This window comes from Solea senegalensis, linkage group LG14, assembly GCF_019176455.1.
Source record: "Solea senegalensis isolate Sse05_10M linkage group LG14, IFAPA_SoseM_1, whole genome shotgun sequence".
Lineage (NCBI taxonomy): Eukaryota > Metazoa > Chordata > Actinopteri > Pleuronectiformes > Soleidae > Solea > Solea senegalensis.
In genome coordinates, this window is record NC_058034.1 from 8,386,531 (window position 1) to 8,408,675 (window position 22,145).

Below are 22,145 nucleotides of genomic sequence, written 5' to 3' on the forward strand. Positions count from 1 at the left end.
ACATTGAAATAATGGAATGGCCAGCCCTGAGTTCTGATCCAAACTCAATAAAAAAAAACCTCTAGAAAATCCTTGGCGAGAAAAGTTGTGGCCAAGAAACCCACTACAGTCACTGAACTGTGGAAAGATTCTGGAAGAAGAGTGGCCTGTACAAAGGAAAGGCCTGTACACTTCCTATTAATTGGTGACGGTTGTGATCTGCTACAGTCATTGCTCTTCCCTAATTTTGATCATGGCGTTTTCTGCAAAATAAAGTTGTTTTTTTTGTTGATGTGTCTTGGTTCTTTTTGTAAAGCACTGTTCTAGTAGCATGGTATAGCCACAACAAAAGAAAGAAATCAAATGTTGAGCAACAAAGATAACATTATTTCTTAAATCAATCAAGTATTCATAACGTGTTCTTTAATTTTAAACATGTTAAAATGGCTGAACTGGGTCCTCAAAATTACCCACACCATATACGGGCAGTCACATCCGAGAGGATCAAGGCCACCAACTATGCAGACACACTTGATCCTTGACTGCGGCATGTAAAGACCCCTTTAATTAAAGAGTAAATACTCCAATTTCATCCACTCAGGCTGGAAAGTACCGACCCTTACAATATACTGTATACATCTACCTGATCTGATCTTTATTTAGTGGTCGTGTGGTATGCCGAGCGGAGGTTCAGTCTGTTCTGTAATGGAAAGTTATTCTCTAAGGGGAAGTGACAAGTTATAGTGACCTATTTTTGTGTAGGAACATAGTGATATCAGCACGTGTCTCACGTATACCCCAAATCTTGTGGTTAGTCTAAGACCGACTCAGGCATCTGCTTGATGGGCAGCTATTTAGGTTTGGGCAGCTACAGGTGAACATCTCCAAGGGGTCAGTTTCTAAATTTGACTTGCAAAATGTGCTAATCCTGAATGTGGCCAACACACACCATTTATCAAAACTTCAAAATGACCCATTTTCTACACCTTTAACAAAAGCCTGTCATCCTTTACACATTATTTTTGGCTCATGGCTGTTAATTATAATTAATTAATTAATTAATATAATTTATCAAAGGTTGCGACATCCAGGTTGAGAATATATTGCTCCAGTACCCACAGTATGAAATGTCATTTGAAGGCAGAACTGTTGTATGGATATTTCCTTATATACACTCAAAATTATGTTTTGCTTGTTGTAAAATTACATGAAATAATTGTATTAACTACTGCTAGTTCAGCAGTGGCCTAGCTCATTATAACCTTCATAACATAATCTAACACCTTAATGTCTGCAGCAAGTGACAAAAACACACACTCATGTTTAATGTTTAATGCGCTGCTTCAACAAACAGCAACAAATTGTTTATTTGTATGATTGAAGGGGGATTCTATCAAAAGACAAATGGTCCACAACAAATCAGTGGTTTAAAGCAACAGTCACATAGATCAATACAATCACCAATCACAAAAATTGATCATCTGAAGATGACAAAAAAAGACAATGATAAGTTAACATTGTTCTGTTGTATATACAAAAAAAAAAGTATAAAAAAATGAATCCTTGGCACTATTTACAAATTCTGTACAGGAATGGACAGGAGTCCTCCTGCTGCAAGAAACAGAAGAAAACAATGTCAGACTGCAATTAAACCCTTTAACAAGATGACGTTTATTTATTCTATTGACAACTGTGAACGACTTCTCACCTATAAACAGTTAAGCAGGTTGTTCTGAATGTCCTCGTACACCTGGTTGTACATTTCCTCTTTGGTTTTCAAACCATCCAGGTACTCTGCAACACACAGGAAGTAATCATACTAAATGAGATTGCACTAAATTGTGCAAAATTATGAGCAAAAAACTAACAAAAACACAAACTTAAACTTAAAAAAAAAGCCCACACAAATACAGATAAGATATATACAGTTACAAGAAAGACATTACAAAAAAATAGGACTATATATAAAACAAAAAGTAAAATAAAATACCCCTTATGAAAGTGCAATATGTACCAAATAAAAACATCAATATGATAAAGAAGTTAAATAACATACTGATATTTAAGCCACTGCTCTCCATCTCTTTCCTGTGCTTCAAGTACATGGGCCACACATGGCCATCGAACAGGCCGGGAGGGTCGGGGACAGTGTATTGTCTTGTACTAAAGATAACACAAATGTAAACACAATCAAAAATGGAAACAGTGATACTAATATTAATAATTACACTTGTGGTGACATTAGTCTTTATGAATTAACTCACCTTCTCCTTCTTTTGCACTCCTCATAGGGAATTGAGATGTAATAGCACATGTTAAAAACATCTTGAAGGGGCCTTGAGGGAAAAACAAACCAACAACAGTGTCACAGGTGATGACAAGTACCATCTTCAACAAGACAGAAGTAAGGCTATGAAGCCGTTCCCACGTCTTATCTACATGTCTGCAGCATGCCTGACATTCAGCCCTAGTACACAGTATCAATCACCCAGCACGGCACTTTGAGGACAACTCAGAGAGCCTCTTTCTGTCCAACACCTTATCTCTGCAATAGCAAGACCTGCTCAACACTAGATGGACGAGTCTATGAATATGCAACAGTGGCAAGCTAGTAAAAATTACACATGACACATCTAATATGCATAACCTTTGACACCTCAGTGGAATTAGTTAAGTTAATTAAGTTCCTCCATACTAAAGTCAGCTGGTATACCCTGGATTTTTAAACTGTAAACACTCAGTTCATTATCCTATTGATATTAAGTACTACTAAGTTTTAAAATGAAAAAAGCTCATTCCTCCCTGCCAGTAGATCACACCAACACTACCTCATTCCCTGTGCAATACTGCCAAATTATAACAGACTTCTTTGGGTGCACTGTTTACTTGGAAATATTGTTATTGTTTACCTTGTTTCATTTGTCACCTTGCAAATATTTAATCATTTTCCCCATCTTATTTCTACTTTTCTACATTGCTGTGAGTGTATGCTGCTGTAACACTGCACATTTCCCCTTATGGGACAAATAAAGGATTATCTTAATTTAAAGCATTGCTACAAACGCTCACATGTACATTATGGCTGGAGGATGAATGCATTTGGTAATGTTGAGCAAAAAAAGGCGCCTCTGGCAAAATGGAGCAGACAAAGATATAATTAGAGACTTCTCTCATTAAACTCTCTCTCAATTAAACCATGCTTGCATTGAAGAATTATTTGACCTCTGAGTGAACAGATGAAAAATATTAAATTTAAACCTATAAAAACCCTAGCTTTCTTGTCTTTGTTCAACGATAAGGCTTCAATTAAATGAACTAACTGGTAGTTGTAGAGCAGGAAGCCCTCCACGATCAGGATGTGGGTCTGCTCATCAGTAGTGGCCACGTCAGAGGCAGGAGACAGAGCGACACCATGGGAACGGGCAAACTTCACTGGGTTCTCGATCCAGGCTTTCACAGTGTTGGTCATTGCCTCCATGTCCAAAGATGTGATCACTGTGGAGCACGGTTGACAGAACAGAGATATGGCAGAAAAGATAGAAAATGAGAAGAATGACAAACAAAGACTGTAAAATATTGGTAAAGGGTTTGTTTCTCCAGAAACTGGAGGTTATTATCAGCTACATGTTGTGTTCTGTGAATGTTAAATGACTAATCTGTGTGCAGTCAAAGAGACTGGGGTATCTTTTCACATTATAAATATATTAAAATTTAAAACTAAAAAAAAAAGATATGAATGTGAATGAAACGCAACGATGAGTCACTGGTAGTCTTCAGTGAAGTCTTACCATCCCATTGCTTAAAGCCGTCCTCCCCGACTTCTATCTGATCGGGTTTCTGAAATAACAGTGAGCAATAAAACATTGCTGCAACCTCACAGCTCTGAACACTTGCAGATCCCACTCATATGCCCGAGCAAGGCCTAACACAAACACAGGGAATAGGAAGCAAAACAAAAGCAAGCACTCAAAGTGAATTTAGAGACAGGAGAAGGAGGAGTCAAGCATGAAGCCATGCAAAGATAATATCAGGAGAGACTTTTTAGCAAGCACAACCTATTTCCATATCTAAAGAACAGCACAAGGGTGTGAAATGGTAGCATTCACTACTTTTCCTTACATGCAACAATGACATTCACTGAAGAGAAAAGGAAAGGAAAGGCAGGGTGGGGAAGCTGCGACAAGAATAACTCCTACTACATATCAACTAAAACTCACCTTGAAAAAGTCATCTTGGTGCACAACACAGCAGTTGGGCAACGTCTTGATCAATTTATTTGTCACAGTGGTTTTCCCACCATTAGTGATCCTAAAAACAAAAAAAGAGAGAGACACCATTAGTTAATTTAATTAAATATTCTGATAATTCCCATCACAAGACATGAGGCATTCTTTGTTTATGTGTGCAGATCAGCATTATCACAGTATATTGTTTCATATTAGTAGATGATTATAAATATCATGATAAAAGTTAGTTTTGTCCCACAGTGAAAGGTGAAGAAACATGTTGTGATTTTAACTTCCTTGTGAGCAGAAAACAAAGAAAGTGACACAAATCCAACACATGAAACAGAATAAATAAAATCACATACACAGTTCAAATTCGGATTAGGGCCAAACTCACTTTTACGGTGTAAAAATTAAACTTTGTGGTGCCACATTAACGCAAAAGAATATTAAAGTACACACAATCATTGTATTCAAGTCTGACGGTTAAATGAGAATAAAAGAGCTACATTTGGTATTAATTTGAGATAAATGTACTCCCAAGTAGACTCATTTTGAGTGATAAACAAGGTCAACTGTGATAATAAACAGCAGAATTTTAGTAGAGAAGCTGAAGCTGAATAAAGACCACGTTGCTGTTCTTAGAGAATACATCAATACGTTCTAAAGTGAACGTAACAAACGTGTGTTAATTCACTCTTGATTAAAAGCTCATATATAAAAAGCTGATGTGAACATAACTAAGTGTATCTGGTGTTGGAGACAGCGTTAACGTGAATTCTCCCTCCACATTTTTGCTAAATCTCGCGGTGAATTTTCAAATATCCCGCTCGATTTATGACAACAGTCGCAGCGGACGTGACTATTAACTGGGTTTAACAGCCTCAGTCTAACGTTGTGGCGGGCAGAAGATAAGGCACGTGCACAGTAGTAACTATTAACAAAACCCACGCATTTTTTATTTTATTAAGTACTTAAATTCTGCTACTAGTTTGGAACAAACGTGACTACATGACACTTTACACTCATACTACGAATGAGTGTAAAGACCAGATATAAAGTAATATGCCCCATATAAACTGTAACACTGTCGTATTTTTAACAGTAACATACGTTTCCAAACACTGAGAAACCCTTTAAGTTTTATCTAGTTTGATTAAAAACAGTAAACACACACTTACCCGCCAATTCCTATAATGTATCTCATATTTTCGTCTCTTCTGTCGAGCGCCAAGTAACTTTGAAGTGAAGTCTTGACTAAAAGTGCAGGTTAAAAATCCCACAGATTAAGCTCTTCACAGAAATGTAGAAGTTAAGGTTGAGCCTAGCGTCTCTTATCACTGTGTGTGTCGCTCATGTCAGTGCCTCAGTCACTTATACTCACGCTGCGTCTTATGACGTCAGCAGGCACGCGGGCACGGGACGTCCTCGCGCTATTTTTCCACTCGTACGTACCCCCTCGCGGGAACCAATCCGAGGCCGCGAAGAGCTCTGGCCGAAAATGCTGTGCAGCTGACGATGATGATGATCCAGGTGCTGTGGAAAACTACCACCGATGGCGATCCGGAGACACATGACCATTATAACTTCTCTTATAATGGTAATATTAATATTTGTATGAGCCACTACTGAGTTAATTTAGTTCATAGTGAGTTAAAATGATTAATGCAGGATTACTTGTTACAGTGTAATATGTGAACAGTTAAGTAGTTAACCGTTGGACTTAAGCCTTTGAGTAAATGGAAAGGAACGTGGCTGCACCTGATGTTATTTAGATAAAGGACTCTTGATACCATTGACAGCTATCGATTATGGGATAGGTAGATATGTACTGGAAAATATCCAGCAATTTGTGTTGGTGGGTGTGTCCGTTAGTTAGAAGCTGTGCTAGGGTTGGTGTAAAAAGGTTTTTGGACCTTTATGTTACTGTTAAATCTACAATTGTGTTGTTGATCCAAGAGAGGATTAGATTAAGTTTACAACTTTAGTATTTGTTATATTCATATTTATTTGTGGGACTAATCTGTCTTTGCCTTAGGTGACCAAAGTCAGTTATATATCAATTTATCAAATCCTGCATTTATTTATTTACGATAACACTGCTATGATGACCTACCTACCTGTGTTGTTTTATTTTTCAATATAGACGATTGATATGCTGTATTTCTTCTTCCTATGATTATTGTTATTATTATTATTATTATTAATAATAATAATAATAATAATAAAAATAACAATATGATTGTTATTGTTATTATTATCATCATTATTATCATCATTATTATTAACCCCCTAAACCATGACTTTAGTCGGTGAAAGGTTGATAGAGGGAGATAGAGTTGAAGAGAGACAGAGAGACTTTTCTTTCTCAGTGCAGTTATATCTAATTTTATGTGCACACACTAGGTGTGTTGTACAGTTAAAATGCAACTATCCTGTACAATAGTCCCACACGGTCATATATATGTATCTGTAAAGTAAACAGAGTATACAATTGTCACCTTATTCATATTTTCTCTTTAAAACAGCAGCATTGTTTACTTTTTATGTATATTCTTTTATTGTGCTCTGTATATACATATATATTTATACTTTTAAAAAATGTACATTTGTGTCTCTACACAAACTTTTACACTTGCTTTATGTAAATGTATGTTTCTCATGCCACAGAGGTAGATGTGTGTGTGTGTGTGTGCGTGGCATGGATGTTCTATTTGTGTGTGTGTGACTGTGCAATGTGAATCCCATCACAGACGTCAGAGGTCAATAGTTTGGGTCTCTCTGTCAGCATTAGTTTGTAAGAGAGAAGTGTGAGAGGGCTGACGGCTGACAATCTTATATTGGTTGAAGTCACAAGACTGTGTTATTCCAAAAAAGGACGGAGACATTTTGAGTGGCAGTTGCTTTGTGCATCCTGACGTTAAACACCGTCACAGCTCTTAAGCTTTGGGCATTTTTGGCATTGTGTAAAAATGCAGCCATACAGTAACAGAAGCCTGTCCTCAAGCACATACACACTTTCCTTTATAAAAGATTATAAAAGATGCAGAAACTTTTCATATGCAATGCATTTAGATGTGGATTTTTGTGGAAATTGATAACATGAACAGATGACTGCATGTCATTCGTTCACTTTGTTTTGTTGTAGGAACTGATCATGCCCTTATTAGTTTAGTGACGATATTGAAGATTCTATGTAAAATCAGTAATTACATGCTCAGTGTGTCATATTTAGTGGGATTGATTGGCAGAAATTGATTATACTACCCATAGGTATGTTTGTATATGTGTACAATCCCTTTAGCTTATTTTATACATGAATATGTATGGAGGCTGCAGACAGAAGTATGTTTTGTGTTTTAATCCTCCCACAAAAACCAGGTCAAGGAGGTGAGGGTGGTGATGGTGAAGAGAGGAGGGAGTTGTGAATGTGTTGACATCCTTTTTTAGTCTGTGAAGGCAGGAGGAATGGAGGAGTGAGCAGAGGACTCCTCTGTTTGTAACACTTTGAAGTCTCACCATTAGATGGCCCTTGGTCCTTTCCACACATGCAAATCCACCAAAGCAGCACTTCAGTATGGTGGATTAGTGGTTAGCACTAATGCCCCATGGCAAGAAGGTGTCTGGGTTTGATTCCTGCTCATGTCTCTGTCTTTTTGGCTTTCCTCAAAACACATGGGGTCAGGTTAGGTTCATCGGTCGCAGCGGGTCTGATCAACCCTCCATGTGACTTTGAAATTTCATTGTGCAACTTTATAATGACAATAAAGAGCCGTTCCTTTCGTTTTGGATGGGGGAAAAAAAATTCAAGGAAATATTCAGGCCATTGTTTTCAATAAAAATGACATGGTTGCAGGTTCACGGCTGGAGTAAAAGGACTTAGGAAAATGTTTACTGCTTTAGTTTTAGATTTATGAGCTATGAAAAGAAAGAAAGTCTGTGTGTAAGGCGTGCAGTACACCTGCATGTCGTTTAACTTTATTATCTGAGTAATATATAATTAAAAGGCTGTAACTTCCTTACGTCCTTGTCTGTTCTGAAAGAACCATAAATCAACAGCAGATAAAAGGTGTGATTTTAAGCACATTTTTCTTGAGTCAAAGAATATGATTTTAAAATGGCGTATTTGTATGTGTAGATTTGTTACTGCAAACTTGGCTACTTTGATTATATTATATATCCAAATAAATGATGATTGTAAATCTTAGATTAGACTTAGACTAGAAATATGAAAACGGATTCCATAACTGAATTCAGAAGGAATGGTTTATTCGGCTTTATTTACATGGAAGAATCAATCATGGTAACAGAATAAACATCAGAAACACTAATTATTGATAATCTTGAATCCCCTTGAATCTGAGCAAATGTTTACAGCAGAGAAATGCTAGGCAGACAATTAGTAGCAATCGACATATTGTGCTTTAATAGTGAGAATTCATATTTTAATTTTGGAAAGTTAACCTCAGTTATATGCAAACCTTGTCACTGACAATGGCTATAACTTGATAGACTAAACCATGAAATCCTAACACTAAAAACACAAAGGCTACATTTTAAATTCATTCACTTCCTTCATGGATTTCTTTTAAACATTTGGTTCAAAAATAGGCACTCAGTTCAGCCAAAACAACAACAACAAAAACAAAAAACCAACGACAGAACAGCCCTCGCTATGATAAGCAGTGTCTGCTGTGGTACAACATTTCTGATGCAACTGTCGCTCTGTTTAATGGTGTCAAAGTATTTTTCCCACAATGAAAAGGCAACAAAACAAGAGAAACATCACTACTGCAGAAAAAAGACGGAGTTTCATTTGTTCTATAGGAAAGATGTACATGTAATGACATGTAAAAGATGCATATACGCATGTGCATGCTGTCCTAACAGCTATAAACTACACGACAGTCATTCTTCTCTACAACAAAAATAACTCATCACCTCCTAAACGTAAATCTACCACATAGTCTGTAAATCCGACATTATGGGACAACAGTGCAAGAAAAAAACAGCTAACAGGCAACACAGTGTGCAGTTCTTTACAAAAATAAAATTTCTCTGCTGCTACAATAAGTCGAGTGACAAAAATAAAGGACGGTCCGCCCCATGTACACTATGCATGCAAACAAAAATTTAAATGGCAAATGAGACTCAGCGTCGGCTGCATTGACATAGTCTGTCTGCACTCCTATCAGAATCTCTTAGTATGGGCCCTTTCTGTTGGAGCTGATATGGTTAGTGGTAAGAACACATTTCTGCAAAAAATAATAAAAAAGATGGCAAAATTAAATGTATAATACAGCTCAGCTGCGCCTTAATGATCAAACTATATAACAAGAAACACTTTCTCTTTAAAATATGCACTACATTTTAGAATTTGAAAATCAAATGGGCAACATTTGTTACTTTGTGGTCACACGGACGTCACACATTATTCATTATATTTTAGGTTTGTATCTCTAATTTCCACGCATAGAAAGTATTCTTAATGTGATGCTTAACTGTCACATTCTAAAAGAACATCATTGTGATGTATGACATCTGTTTGTGTGGACACATATTCATGACACACAAGAGTAATTGCTTCTCAGTGTCACATTATAGGATTCTTTTAGATGTTCATGTCTCAGTTTCTTTTTGTTGGAAACATGACAGAATAGTTCATATGTTGATGAATGTTCATACAGCAAAATACAGCATTTGAAAATGAGTCACGGCAAATAAAACACAATAATAAAGAGGAAGGCATCTGATCTGTTTGACAACCATCATTACTGTATATATATATTCGAATGACAAACATGTAAATGACATGTACCAAACACCACCATCATGTGACCACTGTTGTCTGGTGACCTCCCACCTGCACAGGCTTCAGTATCAGCTTCTATCACACATCCCTATTGTCAGGTCATAAATGTTGTTAAAAAATTTGGACTTACATCTATGTTTGCACTAATGACAAGCTGTAGAATTATTAAACAAAACGATGTGGCAAAAAATGTGTCATCCTTTTAATTTTAGTAGACTACAGTGATCATTTATGTCCATGTTGTGTCCTTACAGAGCCTCCGCCTCCTCATGATGATGTGGATCATGTTATGACGTCTGGTCAAAAGGTCACAGTGCCGCACACACAGCAAGGTAATGAAAAGAATTTACTCAGCAACAGTTTCCACTAAGAAACAGTTCAATGCAGCAGCATCTCCTCTTAACAATCTTCAAATTGTGATGTCAGAAGCTCTCTGGAAGAACGAACGACAAAGGGTCCAGACAGAGCGAATGGAGAGAGATGGATCATTCACCGATAGCGGTGATCTTCAGTTGGTATATTGATTAAACGAGGGAGTACATGTAGACGTGATGGCCATCTGCTTTTTACAGGTATATATATCAGAGATGTCATGCTCCAGACTTCTGTCAGACCCTGCACCAAGAGAAGGAAAATATTGTTGACGTTAAAAGAAAATGGCACTATTAAAAATATGTTGCTCTAGTGGATAAAGTTAAATAAAAACATTAAAATAGCGACCACAAGCCAAATTAAAACTTCTAAAATGATGTATAACCACGGACCGCTTTATGAGGTACACCTGTTCAACTGCTCATTATAACAAATATGTAATCGGTCATCTTAGTGCATGTAAACATGGTGAAGACAACCTGCTGAAGGCCTAAGTAACTTTGAACATGGCATGGTTGTTGGTCTGAGTATTTCATAAACTGCTGATTTACTGGGATTTACAGAGCAGATGTCTGTGAAAGGGGAACATATCCAGTGAGAGAACAGTTACTCAAAAACCACAAGCAGTGAATGCAGAAAACCATCTCTGAACACACACCAGGTGCCACAGCTGAGACTTTACGAGGTGTCATTAGTATCTAATGAGTGAATGAATGTACAGTATGTTAACAGAGCTTTCTCCCTGCCTGAAGTTCTTCTGTTTTGAAATCAGTTACATGGTGCGTGGGCCACACGGTTGGTGTAGTGGTTAGCACTGTAGCCCTGGACCTGGGTTTGCAACCTGGTCAGAACAAAGGTCTTTCTGCATGGAGTTTGCACGTTCTCCCCGTGTGTGTGGGTTTTCTACTGGTTTTTTTACGATACCTCATGTTGAAGATAAAACAGTAGAAGATGGTCTGATGGGTGAAAATACATGTTGCGATCCAGTTATTGATTTTATGGAATCAATATTTAGCTGACACAAAAAAAGAGTCAGTCTATTGGTGATAACATTGAAAAAAGGACTTTTGTCATGACTACATTTAATGCTAAAGAAATGTGAAAGCATCGTTTATTCATTCTGTCTTACAGACTGCATGGTCATGAATCATTGCTTTTAAAACAACCGACAACTATTATCATTGGCATTTCATTGCCATGACCTTGTATGTACATCCTCAGGCCAGCTGGTTTCAGCCATCTCAGACAATAAAACCTATTGTGACTCATTTGTGGTTGTTGTTTAGTCTATGAAAGTGTTATTCACATCGTTTGACCTTCATTTTAGACCCGATAGGAAACAATCTAGAGACATCAGCTTCTGTAAGGACATTTGTCGATAGTCAAAGGTGTTGTTTTGTTTTGCAACAGATAGGAGTGTGACATGAGTTTTGTCCTATGTATTATTGGTTAGTGTTTTGTGTTAACTTGACACAAGTCTTTTTGAAATGGCAAGAGAAGTTATATGTTTGCTTTTGAAGATTATGTACTACGTCTGAATGTATTAAGAGAAATTGTATACCTTGAGATGAATCAACTATGTACCCAATTGTGTTGTTAAAGGTTGTAAGCAACATTTAATTATGGGGAAATATAAAGATCCTTAGGCTATAACTAAACTAAACTCTAGTGCAGCTAAACTGACTTTGTGGGGGAAATGATGCATAACTTAGATGTAATAAGGTCAAATATTTAGGACATACTCTAGTTTCAATGAAGGAAGATGTTTTTGTAATCATGTGCAATAGATGCACATTATAGTCAAGGTATATTCACACATTTCATGTGTTTCCTGTGCATATGCTGAACTTGAATGTCTGTAGTGGCATATGAGAGAGAACATCTGAGGTATCATTTGATACTGTATGTAGTTAGAATACTGCATTGCAGTTAATACACATTCCTGTACTAAAATACGAAAATGAATAAATATGAAAAGAATACACTGCAGTGTGGAAACCATTTAGGAGGGGGGAAAACAAATGCCACGTGAAGTTGGTCAATGTCAAACCACAGCGCCACCTTGTTGCAAACAAAAGCAGAAAACCTTCACCTCACCTGCAAAGTTCTGTCCTCTTCTCATAAGCCTTGATCCACAAGCACTGACTTTGGCCTGGAAACAAGAAAACAAAAGCAACAGAGATCTTATGAAAGGCCTGATACATACATGACAATGACAAATCTGAACATCAGTGAGGACCATCACCTTGCAGACTTTTTCATTGTCTCCTGTGGGACTGACTGCTGATGCTCCTGCTGTCTCTGCTCCTGCTCCATCCTGCAAACACAGTTATTGTTTGGTGGAGAAATTTAAAACGCTTGTGTAGATAAACGGTGTAGAATCAGTGTGTGTTAAAACCACTGTTCAGTTACCTTTCCCTCCTGACTTTAATCCTCTCCTCGTCAAATCTGAAAACAAGAGACAGTGTAATAATTATTTAAATAAGAAGAAAGTTAATTTGTCCTCTAGTAGATTTACATGAACCGTCACAATTTTAATCACAGCAGCGTTAACTGCTGACTGCAGCTCATTTTCTCCATCTAGTGGTAAGAGGTACTTACTGCACCACACACTCTGGGACATGAACATGCTCCATGGGGACAATTTCTGCCAGTTCATCCAGACTGTGGACATACTGGATCTTATTCATGAACTTCACACTGTGGAGAATTATGAGAGAATGACAGCACAAGTAAAGTTTGCTTCATGGTTCTGACATCATGGCTACAGAGGCTTTGGAGGGAAAGAAACATTTCTTTTGTGACATTATGGGATACTTTTCAGTCAATAACAGTCTATTTACGTATTATTGAGTTAGTGTTTGTGTGTATCACCTGATGAAAGGCCTGGATATAGCCAGGACAGTGCGTATGAACCATGTGGGATGAGCGATGACCAAAGACTTCAGGTTCTTCCTCAGTCTGCCATCACAACACAAGCAGCAAGTGAATTCATTCAGCAGAGAGTTGCTTCAGAAGTATTCAAAGTAAAAAAAAACACAATTTTCATCACCTTCTGTCAATCATCTGGTAACATTTCTTAAGCCAGCTGATCCCAGGCATCTTACTGCGAGGAGTTGCTCCGTTCATGTAGATGATCAGGTAATCTTCAGCCACAAGCATCTCCAGACTGCTCACCACATACCTGGAGAAGAAGAGGACAGGTATGTTTTTACACAAGAAGCGTACAACATCATTGTGAAAGACTTAAGTATGTTAATTGTAATTGTAGTAATATGTGATTATGCTAACCAAACCAGAAAGATGTTGCTTTATGTTTATGTTGTTCAACATAAAGTTTAGAGACAAAATGTAAAGAAGGGGACGGGCTAGATTGATACACCTGTCGTATTTGTTTTGGCCAAAGTCGAAACAGTTCTGTTTTAGTTAAGTAGATGTGTTTATGTGTTGCAATTGTTTTAATATGTGTACGTGCTACTTGTTATTCTTGTCTTTAATTTCATTTGAATTGAACTGAATTCAATACAATTCTAAAAAAGTTAATTTTGCATTAGGAACGTCATATGTAAAAGCATCAGCACAGGCCATGTTCATCACATCATATCAACATACTACATTATATTACTATCACCCTAACATAGAAAACACCATTTTCAGTGAGAACACACAATGCATCATATAATACATTTTTGCAATAGCAATTGTGTTTGAATTCATTTGAATACAATCCTTCATTATTAAATACCTGAGGGAGAGGTGATCCTCTGTCAGCCTATACTGTATTTACTATTTACTTTTAGTCATCGCTTCATGTTCAAACTTTGCATTTGAAAAGCAAAACTCACAGAAAGAGGTTTTCCATCATGTAGTGATAGTCTGGACAGCTGCTGTCAGGCAGGTAACAGGCAGAGAACACAATGATGGCATTGAGACCTTCTCCATAATAACCTGTATATAACAGAGAACGGACAAATGACACATGACTATTTTAGCAGACTCAGGTCTGACAGTGATGAATGTTTCACTCCACTGAATACTGTTCTGAGTCTTCCTTGAGGTATCAAATAAATGTCTGCCCCTTCACTGACCTCCATGTGTGATGACCCGCATATAAGGTCTGATGACCTGCATGTCAATACGATGCTCCTGCTCTCCAATGATCACTGTTCTCCAGAGGCGTCCGTTGTGGGGGTTCCCATCTTCATCCACTTCTACTGAGCCGTCACATGGACCTGCTTTGGCTGAGGCCACTGGTGTGTCATCTGTACAGACACAAAGACACAAAGACAGATCTCCTCTTAAACATTAAACAATTAACTTAAGACATAGTACATTTCGGTCAAGTTATTAATTGACCAGGATTTTTTTTGCCTGTATTTGTAAATAATTTTTCTAGCCACTGGCCGATTTTTGTTCTTAAAAACTGCTAAATGCAGTAAAACTTTGTTGTATTTAATATTTTGATCACAGGGGATAAAACAGATGTGTAGTTCTCCTAACCTTCCCACTCTAGTTCGTTGCCATTGGTGATGAACTCCAGTGAGTCTGTCTCATCCGGAGTGTCAATGTCGTCAACATTAATGTCCAGGTCGTCTGGTGTGTCCAGGAAGTCGTCAGCAGAGTCTGACAGCAGAGATCCCTCGCTGTGATCCAGGGAGAGGTTCATGTCTGGGGCCAGCAACGTACGACGTTTACGGCTGGACGAAGACCCTCCTCCTCCTCCTCCTCCAGGTGGGTTCACATTCAGGGAGTTAGGGGGGGCTACAGCAGCAAGACCAGGAGAGGAGGTGAGACTGTGACTCGACTAACGAAACAGGACTTTGGGCTCATCAGTGATCATCAAGATGTTATACTTACAGCCTCTGTCGTCTGTGAGACCACAGGAGGCATCCATGTCTTCGTACTCTGGCAAAGGTCTGGAGAGACACATACACAGGTAAGTCCTTGAAGTTGAAAGTATAAATACTTTGTTATAAATACTTTGTTACTGTACGTAGGTAGAAAATTCACTTATCTGTATTTTATTTTGGTATTTACTTTTATTCCACTTCATTTCCCCTATCATTGTTACTTATTAATATCATTGTAATGGTCTCTGTATTTATATTGTGATTTCTGAGTCTTGATGAGCCGCTTTATGCTTTAGTTTTGCCATTCAGCCATTCACATGCTTCAACATGGGGTTCAGTGTCTTGCTCAAGGACACATATAGACTAGTAAAGCCAGGAATTTAACCCACAACCTTCCAGTTGAAAGACAACTCTCCCTACCAATGAGTTACTCGTCTCTTTCTTTAACATTTTTACCTTTACTTCAGAAGTTTACTACAGAAGATTACTTTTGATACTTAAGTACAGTAAATATCAGATACTTTACTTCTACTCAAGTATTATTGTAAAAAGTGACTTCAACTTCTACCAAAGTCATTTTCTGGATACGTTTTAGGTATTTCATACAGGACTGGATACGGGCAACCGGACTTGCTTGTGTTTATTTGAAGTATAGTTTCAACTGAAAAAGATTGAAGATACCTGAAGACACAATGACCAGGATGGATATTTGGATATTTGGAGAGAGCCTTCACAGACATTCACATGTAAGCATTGAGTATTGCGGATAAGATAAGATAAGATATTATAATAATATGAATAGAAATGAAAACAAAAACAAAATGTAGGTAAAATACAGGATAAATAAGACAAAAAAATGAATCATAAAAAATACAATATATAATAACAATATACAATATTTACAGTAAAAAGGTGACCGTATGTGCAGTTTTTTTCCACTGGATGCTTGGATGGTCTATATATCAAGTCAGAGTCAGGGTTCAGGAAAGCAATTCAAACATGCACCTGCCTCTTGACCTACTTTCTGGCTCTTCAAATAAAAGCAACCTCAAATGTGGTTGACTCAATCCATTACCTCGCCCAAGGAGGTTATGTTTTTGGTTATGTCCGTCCATCTGTTTGTGAGCAGATTTTGATGACATTTTCTGAGGGTAGTAAGCAATTCATGGCCATAGGCAGACATTGTTTGATTTTTAGTGCACATAGAGATCAGAATTCGAGTGTGTTGACACTGTACAATGAGCAGCCTTGGTAGAGTTTTGTACTCTCTGAGCTCTGAACGCTCTTCTTCAAACACGGTCTTTATGTGGCCCCATAACAAACAGAAACACTGTGATTAGGATGGCTACCATTTGATCATGAGCACCGATTGTTGACACTGATCTGGCAAAGCAGTGAACAGCACAAGCTGAGGAGTATAGAGGTGGTAATTAATGTCTCACTGGGGAGAGATGAAGATTATAGAGCTGCCAGGCAGACAGGGGTGTGAAGCAGAGCAGAGACTGGGTGGGGGGGGGACAAGAAATAAGAGACACAAATTTCTGTCATCAGTTAAGCTTTGAATATAGTTAAGTTGAGCAGCTCTGTTGTTGACAACCTGCACAGAAGGAGGAGTGAATTCACTTATGTGTGTGTGTTTGTTTATAAGTGATGAATGCGTGCACATTACACGGCTGACGCACTCACACATGTGCCCCATCAGCAACACCACCACATGAGACCAAGCAAGTGTAAACAGTGATGCACAGCTAAATGGACAAAAGGAGCTGCAGAGAGTGACAGCGCAGTGTTTTTCAGCAGAGGTGGGTTTTTAGCTACATTCCTGTGAAAGCCAACCGCTTCACCCACCCATCTGCAGGAGGACAGTGCGTGACAGTGTGGCCTCCTCCTGATCCAAAAACACTGGCTTTGGACCAGAGACACAGGCACTGGTGAACAGTCTGAATCTATTCCCCGAGGAGCCTGCGGCGATTAATAGTCCAACGCTTCCTTTGTCACAAATGAAGTGCTTTCTACAGACACAACAGACTGATGAGGATTTCTCTCTTTTTAACAAAAGCATGATAATCCCTTTGGTTTCCCCTTTTTTGCAGCTGCATTGTCTTTCTGCAACATCAATAGCAGGATGAAGCAGTGACGCTTACCTTCTGGAGAGAGTACAGGGGGCTGCTTTGGTCAAAGTCGATTCAAATAAGCTTTTTTTTTTATCTTACAAATCTTTGTGTTTGGTTTGCTTAATCATCCACCGTCTCCTCAGCTGATAGGAGACAAGCTAGAGCAGAGCATCCCTCTGACGCTTCCTTAATAATCCATATGCTGCTGTCTATTCCTCCGTCGTCTACCAAAACCTCCCACCATTTTCCTGGCAATGCTGTTTTGTTGATCTGTGACTGCTGTTGCGTCACATGACGTGGACTGAGACCATTTGGAGACAGGCGGCGCACCTGCTCCCTGGCTTCCTGATTCTCATCACATGGAGGAGGAAGGGAGGAGGGAGGAGGGAGGGAGGGAGGGGGGAGGAGGATGGAGCTCAGCAGAAACTGTCTTCACACCTCCCCTCTGTTCTTTTTCTGCCTGTCAAGCTATTCAATTTAAACCTGTTAACATCCAATCAACGACACACTGTCATCTCTGTCTCTACATCTTTACTGTTTACTAGGAATCACTTGTCTTTCCTTCATCCGCCTTTCCCTCTGTTTGGTGGCAGATCATCGATCAGGCGTCTTATTTGAGAGCCTCTCACTGTGAACATGACGCTGAAGGTCACTGCTCAAACATGACATATACATATCTTTTCACACTGAGATTACAGCTGTGAGTATATCCTATTATTATCTTCATTTTAAATTACAGTTTTACTTTTATTTTCTCTTCTACTATTCCTGCTGTCTCTTGGTCAGGTATAACAGTATTCTTAGTCTCTGGTGTTTTCTCATCACTTATTGTTGAGATCTGCCACAAGCAATATGAGATGCATTACACTGTATGAACAGTATATGAATAAAGTCTGAATGAATCATTGATTGATTTATTGATTTAACACACAGAGGGCACAAAGTGTGCCCAATTAACCTCTGCATGTTTTTGGACCACACACACACACACACACACACACACACACACACACACACACACACACACACACACACACACACACACACACAGAGAGTACATGCAAACTCCATACAGAAAAGCCGTTGGCCAAACTGGGATTTGTCTTATTATGAGGCAATAGTGCTAGCCACTACACCACTGTGTGGCACCTTCTTAAATTAATATATTTCAAGAATACACCTTGACAAAAACAGTATATGTAAAACAAAACATTAATCAGTAATGAATTAATTACACATTTAATAATAAATGATTAGTTGCCTACCCTCATTAAAAGCCACACAAACTAAGGAGATAAGAGAAAGAGGCAGTAATGCCAACTGCCGTAAAACACCAAAGACAAAGAAGAAGAAGAAGCACAAGACAGCTCAAAGAGATTATTTAAGAACAGCTTCTTTTCTCAGTTTAAGTTTCAACGTTTAACCTCCTGCCCACATTTAAAATGGATATCTGGCTGGATTGATGATGACCAATAGAAATGCAAAGGAACCCACCTGGGGAAGTCTTCATCCTGCCACTCATCTTTCACTTCCATGTTCTCCATTCGTAGAGTCGCCTCTGTGGTGCCCATCCCTCAGAGAGGAGACCAGGGGCCTGCAGGTGAAAACATGAATAAAGACCATTTAGAAAATGTCAGATAAAACAACACTAGACAGTGAGCTCAGTGCCTGCACCACAGACAGACATGTTTGAATTTGTTTAAGTTTTTTAATACACTTTCAGGGCAGATACTGCTGGTCACATGGTTTTTATCCCCCTGCCCACAGGAGCTCATGTGAGACGCATGTGACTGAGTTCTCTCCTAAAAGTCGAATATTACACACAAATTTTATTCTTAGTGGAATTCAGGAGACAAGTGTCACGGACAACTTTCAAAACCTCCTCCCTCACTGCTCCTTAATCCTCCCACTGATGTGGCTGCTGCCTTTTTGATCTCTACTCACACAGTGGTTTTATGGAACAAATAGTTCAAATAGCTCAGCCCAGACCTAATACCCATTCATTTATGCTCGAGAACTCACATAATAATGAGTGTTTCTGTTTTGTTTTTGTACACAACAGGAGCTACACACAGATTTGCATAAACAATAGTGTTTCTGAGTTTCACTCTTGTCCTCTTATCATCTAATGATGTGTGAAATCCTCAGGTTCTGCTAAGAGACGGGGGATTCCTACTTTATGATGGAGGTTATACTTAGAAACAAAACACATGGGCTTCATAGCCACAAAATGCTGTAATGTGACAACCAGAGAACGATTATGACAAGCTTATCAGCGATGCATATAGAAGATGGCAGCGAGAAAAATCATGCGTGTAATAATTAATTACTGGAAGACGTGTGGTGGTGATGGTGGTAGTGGAGGATGTGTATGTGACCTGGAGGGTAGAATTGTCTAACAGCATTTCCACAGAAACACTCGGAAATAGTAGTGTATGTAAATGAGTGTGTATAACCTCCATCATTTAAAGAGCCAGTTGATGCCATGGTTCTTTCCACAAACCACTCATCTTCCGTCTTATATTATGTTCACATTTCAAATGTGCAGCACGTTACCACAATCAAAGGAAGTAGTCACACACCTTTCCCCCAAATGGAACAGTCAATAGAAAAACAAAAGCATTTCAGCATTGAGTGCCATGCAAGCAGATAAGGAATGCAAGAACTAACGTAAAGGCAGAGATTATACTCACATGAGCAGTGTGAGTCTTCCCCTACAAACGTCTCGCTGCTCTGTGACAGTGTGTCCTCCCTCCTCCTCGCTCACAGATGCAACGGTTGGTATGAAGACTGTTCTGATTCCTGACACTAACACAGAGGCATGGGCATAGCACTGAAACCTCTCCTCACTCTTTCTCTGTCCTTTTGACTCATTCACATGCACACACACTCATGCACAGCCACAGTCGAACACTGTCCTCAATGTCAGCAGTAGCCAGCTGCAGGTGTCTGAAGACAGGGGGCACCTCTGTGCTGGACCCCCCCTCCTCCTGCCCTCTGCCTCTGTCCACCTTTGTTGAAGAAAGACTGGCTGTGAAGCGTGAGAAGACAGCCTGCGTCTCTGCTCCTACATCCAAAACACAAAAATCCTTAAATGTGACTGCATGTGCTCGTGCATCACGATCTCTTCTTCGCTTTGCTCGTGATTGGAGTGTCCTACTTCCCCACCTCAACATTTAGTTAAATACCATCTTTGATTCTTGTCTGCATCCAGAACCCTTCATGAAGGCGGCTTAAAAGGAAATCCCTACAGCAACTTGGGGGAAAATTCAAACACCAGTCTCTGTCCTTTCACTCCATTAGCTGTTACTGGTCCTCTACACGGCTGCAGTTCCCTGGCAACAGCATCTCACGGCCCCTCCCCTCCCTTACTGTCTCCTCACCCCAGTTTATTTTATACCCTCCATACCCCAACTCTCAGCACAGACATTAATTGTGCTCGCTCACAGTTTTGCTCCATATCATGATGATTTACTCTGCATGTTTCTGCCATGGGCATCATCAAGAATTAGTAGCCTGCTGCATGTTTACCATTGTTTAATACCATTATATGTCATAAAAGACTACACGTTTTTGTGATGGGAGTATGAAATAAACATAAATCATTAAATACAAGCATTAACTTGCCCACACCATCAGGTAGCTTAAGTGGCCTTTACATACCAGAAAGGATGTCCTTCTTATTATTTTGAGTATTGCTCCCGTACTACAAAATACAAAGTGCTGCCTTTGGCCAGTTTGTCCATAAGGGCCACTGTAGTAATATGACAGCACAAGATGGCAGCCTCTGTGAAGCAAGGCGTTCGCCTTACATGATGAAAGGCTGTTTATTTTAAAGCCATTGTATACTTATACAAGCATTGCCAAAAAAAGATGTGTTAAAAATACCGTTAATAAATTAAAAGGACTGAGTGGGCTGTACTTGAGTGTGATCAGGAGGGGGCCCGTCAAGTGAAAAAAGTCCAGCATTTTGGGTAAAAGGAAGTGTTCTCCAGTAAGGGTGGGTGATATAACAATTATATCACCATATTCTGATATTGCAATAACAATATTTTTGATGATATTTCACAGAATTTCAAAACAAAAGTCTAGATATACTGTATAACTCAAAATAAAAATGTATCAATGATGTAAAATTAATCTTTGTATTAAAAAACATACAGAAATAATTCATTATTTAAATAGCTAATAAGTGGTGGGCCACAGGAAATCGACTGGAGGGCTGCATGTGACCTGTTGGCCACACTATTACCACTGTGAATGAATTCAGTCACATCCTTCTCCACGATTTTGTATCATGAGTTTTGTTCCTTATACGAAAGTAATAGAAAACTGCCATCCACACATACTGCCCTTTATGTGCTTTATTTCAGACTGAATTCTAAACTCCTATAACAGCTCTCACATCTTGTGCTGATGATTTTAATATCTGTAAACGTTTAATCACGTGCGCACAAAGAATTCAGTAGTTTGACCACGTAACCATGAACTACAGCTGACGTGACCGCATTAGCCGTTTTGATTTATGTTGTATACAAACGTGATTGACATTCAGCAGAGACCGCAGGAGACTGGAGCACAAGGCGGTTCACTGCACGTTACTTCCGTCTTCGCTTACACTTCTGTTTATTTATTTTTTTATTAATATTTATTGAATAGTGGATATTTAAAGACATATTTTAGTAAACACAAACAAACAAACAAACAAAAAAAGGTCATGGTTTTAAAATTATTTCATGGCAGAACACAACAAATAATGAGAAAAACCTTTCACAAACATAACGTAAAACAT

The 22,145-nt window shown here is 38.7% G+C and overlaps 2 protein-coding genes across 5 annotated transcripts; both read right to left on the minus strand.

The window, feature by feature from the left end:
* Positions 1 to 1,301: 1,301 nt before the first annotated feature.
* On the minus strand, positions 1,302 to 5,577 carry LOC122780699 (muscle-specific beta 1 integrin binding protein). Of its 3 annotated transcripts, XM_044043860.1 has the most exons (8): positions 5,387 to 5,577; positions 4,197 to 4,287; positions 3,768 to 3,816; positions 3,300 to 3,474; positions 2,244 to 2,315; positions 2,036 to 2,142; positions 1,688 to 1,773; positions 1,302 to 1,590 (listed from the first exon to the last, which is right to left on the minus strand). In XM_044043860.1, the coding sequence occupies exons 1-7, from the start codon at positions 5,410 to 5,412 to the stop codon at positions 1,688 to 1,690; spliced, it is 606 nt and encodes a 201-aa protein (XP_043899795.1). In that variant the 5' UTR covers positions 5,413 to 5,577; the 3' UTR covers positions 1,302 to 1,590. The 3 variants fall into 3 exon arrangements, with proteins under 3 accessions (XP_043899795.1, XP_043899796.1, XP_043899797.1); XM_044043861.1 differs by lacking the exon at positions 5,387 to 5,577 and having other exon boundaries at positions 3,768 to 3,901; positions 4,197 to 4,216; XM_044043862.1 differs by lacking the exons at positions 3,768 to 3,816; positions 5,387 to 5,577 and having other exon boundaries at positions 4,197 to 4,258.
* A 2,876-nt stretch (positions 5,578 to 8,453) lies between these two features.
* Positions 8,454 to 20,653, minus strand: atcaya (ATCAY kinesin light chain interacting caytaxin a). 2 transcript variants are annotated; one of them, XM_044043857.1, is made up of 13 exons: positions 20,047 to 20,653; positions 18,848 to 18,947; positions 15,247 to 15,305; positions 14,890 to 15,150; positions 14,478 to 14,651; positions 14,235 to 14,337; positions 13,442 to 13,573; positions 13,264 to 13,350; positions 12,991 to 13,089; positions 12,802 to 12,837; positions 12,635 to 12,706; positions 12,487 to 12,541; positions 8,454 to 10,632 (listed from the first exon to the last, which is right to left on the minus strand). In XM_044043857.1, exons 2-12 carry the CDS (start codon positions 18,922 to 18,924, stop codon positions 12,508 to 12,510), a joined length of 1,134 nt encoding a protein of 377 aa, XP_043899792.1. In that variant the 5' UTR covers positions 18,925 to 18,947; positions 20,047 to 20,653; the 3' UTR covers positions 8,454 to 10,632; positions 12,487 to 12,507. The 2 variants fall into 2 exon arrangements, with proteins under 2 accessions (XP_043899792.1, XP_043899793.1); XM_044043858.1 differs by lacking the exons at positions 18,848 to 18,947; positions 20,047 to 20,653 and adding an exon at positions 17,384 to 17,668.
* Between the last annotated feature and the right edge of the window lie 1,492 nt (positions 20,654 to 22,145).